The sequence below is a fragment of the Merops nubicus genome, unplaced genomic scaffold, assembly GCF_000691845.1.
Source record: "Merops nubicus isolate BGI_N331 unplaced genomic scaffold, ASM69184v1 Scaffold52018, whole genome shotgun sequence".
NCBI classification, from domain to species: Eukaryota; Metazoa; Chordata; class Aves; order Coraciiformes; family Meropidae; genus Merops; species Merops nubicus.
This window is the reverse complement of record NW_008625977.1, coordinates 1-1225: the sequence shown is the minus strand read 5'-3', so window position 1 is coordinate 1225 and position 1225 is coordinate 1. Positions and strand designations below refer to the sequence as shown.

The window sequence follows — 1225 nt, the reverse complement described above, 5'->3', positions numbered from 1 at the left end:
GGAGGAGGCGGAGGAGGAGGAGGAGGACACGGAGGAGGATGAAGTTCAGGTGATCGACATGAAGAAGGAGAACAGCGAGGTGTCCTGCCTCAAGCAGCCAGACAGCGTCACGGGGACATCTTCCCCCACCAGCCCCAGCTGCAACTCCCAGCTGGAGAAACCTGGGGAGCAGCCCAGCCTGGGGAAAAAAAATGATATCTCCAGACACAGCTACTCCAGATACAACACAATCTCCTACCGGAGGATCAGAAAAGGAAACACCAAGCAGCGAATCGACGAGTTTGAGTCCATGATGCACTTATGAACTGAGGTGAGGAATTGCTGAACGAGCCCACGAGCCAAGCGCTCCCCCGGGCTCTGGTTCTCTTCCTGGCTCCCCCAGGACGTGTCTCCTGGCACAGCATCAGGTCACTGCTTTTTCCCTTTTTGTATATGATTTGGTAATACACTGGGAGAATGTAACATTTTCGCTTTGGCAGCGGGCGGAGGCATCCCTAGCACAGGAAAATAAATAATCACTTTGCTAAATACAATACCACCCCATTTAAAGTTTATCCTCTTATTTTCTAGCCAGCTTTTGTCCCTGTGTTCAAACAATGGGATGCCTTGAGCTGGGGCCTCTCACTGCCGCTCACACGTGAGCCGTGCCACCAGCCACGCTGGCAACCAGCTGGCACCCCCCCAGAGCAGGCAGGGGACTAGGAACAGAGGGGACTGTTTGCCACTGGGGTCTCCTTGCTCTTCATTGGATCCTTTCTCTGTCTCCAGGCTGGTTCTTCTTCTTCACATCTCGAGGGTGCAGCTTCTGCTGAGACTGTGGCCCCTCGTTTTTCGCAGGGTGCAGGGTCTCGAGGCCTCCCTAAGTGTAAGTGCAGCAGAAGCTCACAGCTTGTGGCCCAAGGCTTCAGTAAGTCCAGCAACTCAAGCTCAGCAAGTTCCTCACGCTAATCAAAGCAACACAGGTTTAGATTCAACTAATCTTAAGGGATTACAAATTTAATGCTAATGTCCTACAAGTAACCGAGTTTAATCCCCAGCAGGCTGGTGGGGTGGAGACACGTGTGCTTCCATGGGCCACTGCTGATGGGCAGGGGTTCAAAAAGATGGGAAGGCACCAAGGCCCCCAGTCCCCCACTGCCACCCCAACACCTCCCACGGGCACCTGGGTTTGCTGGGCCAGCACCAGGCAGGATGGGCCCCGGGCAGCCATGGGCAGTGCCACTGC

General features: G+C 54.6%; 1 protein-coding gene across 1 annotated transcript; it reads left to right on the top strand.

Moving 5' to 3' along the window:
• Positions 1-4: 4 nt before the first annotated feature.
• Positions 5-304, top strand: ERMN (ermin, ERM-like protein; the record flags this gene model as incomplete). Its single annotated transcript, XM_008945834.1, has 1 exon — positions 5-304. A coding segment is annotated over one exon (300 nt), but the record flags the coding sequence as incomplete, so codon positions are not given.
• Positions 305-1225: the final 921 nt, after the last annotated feature.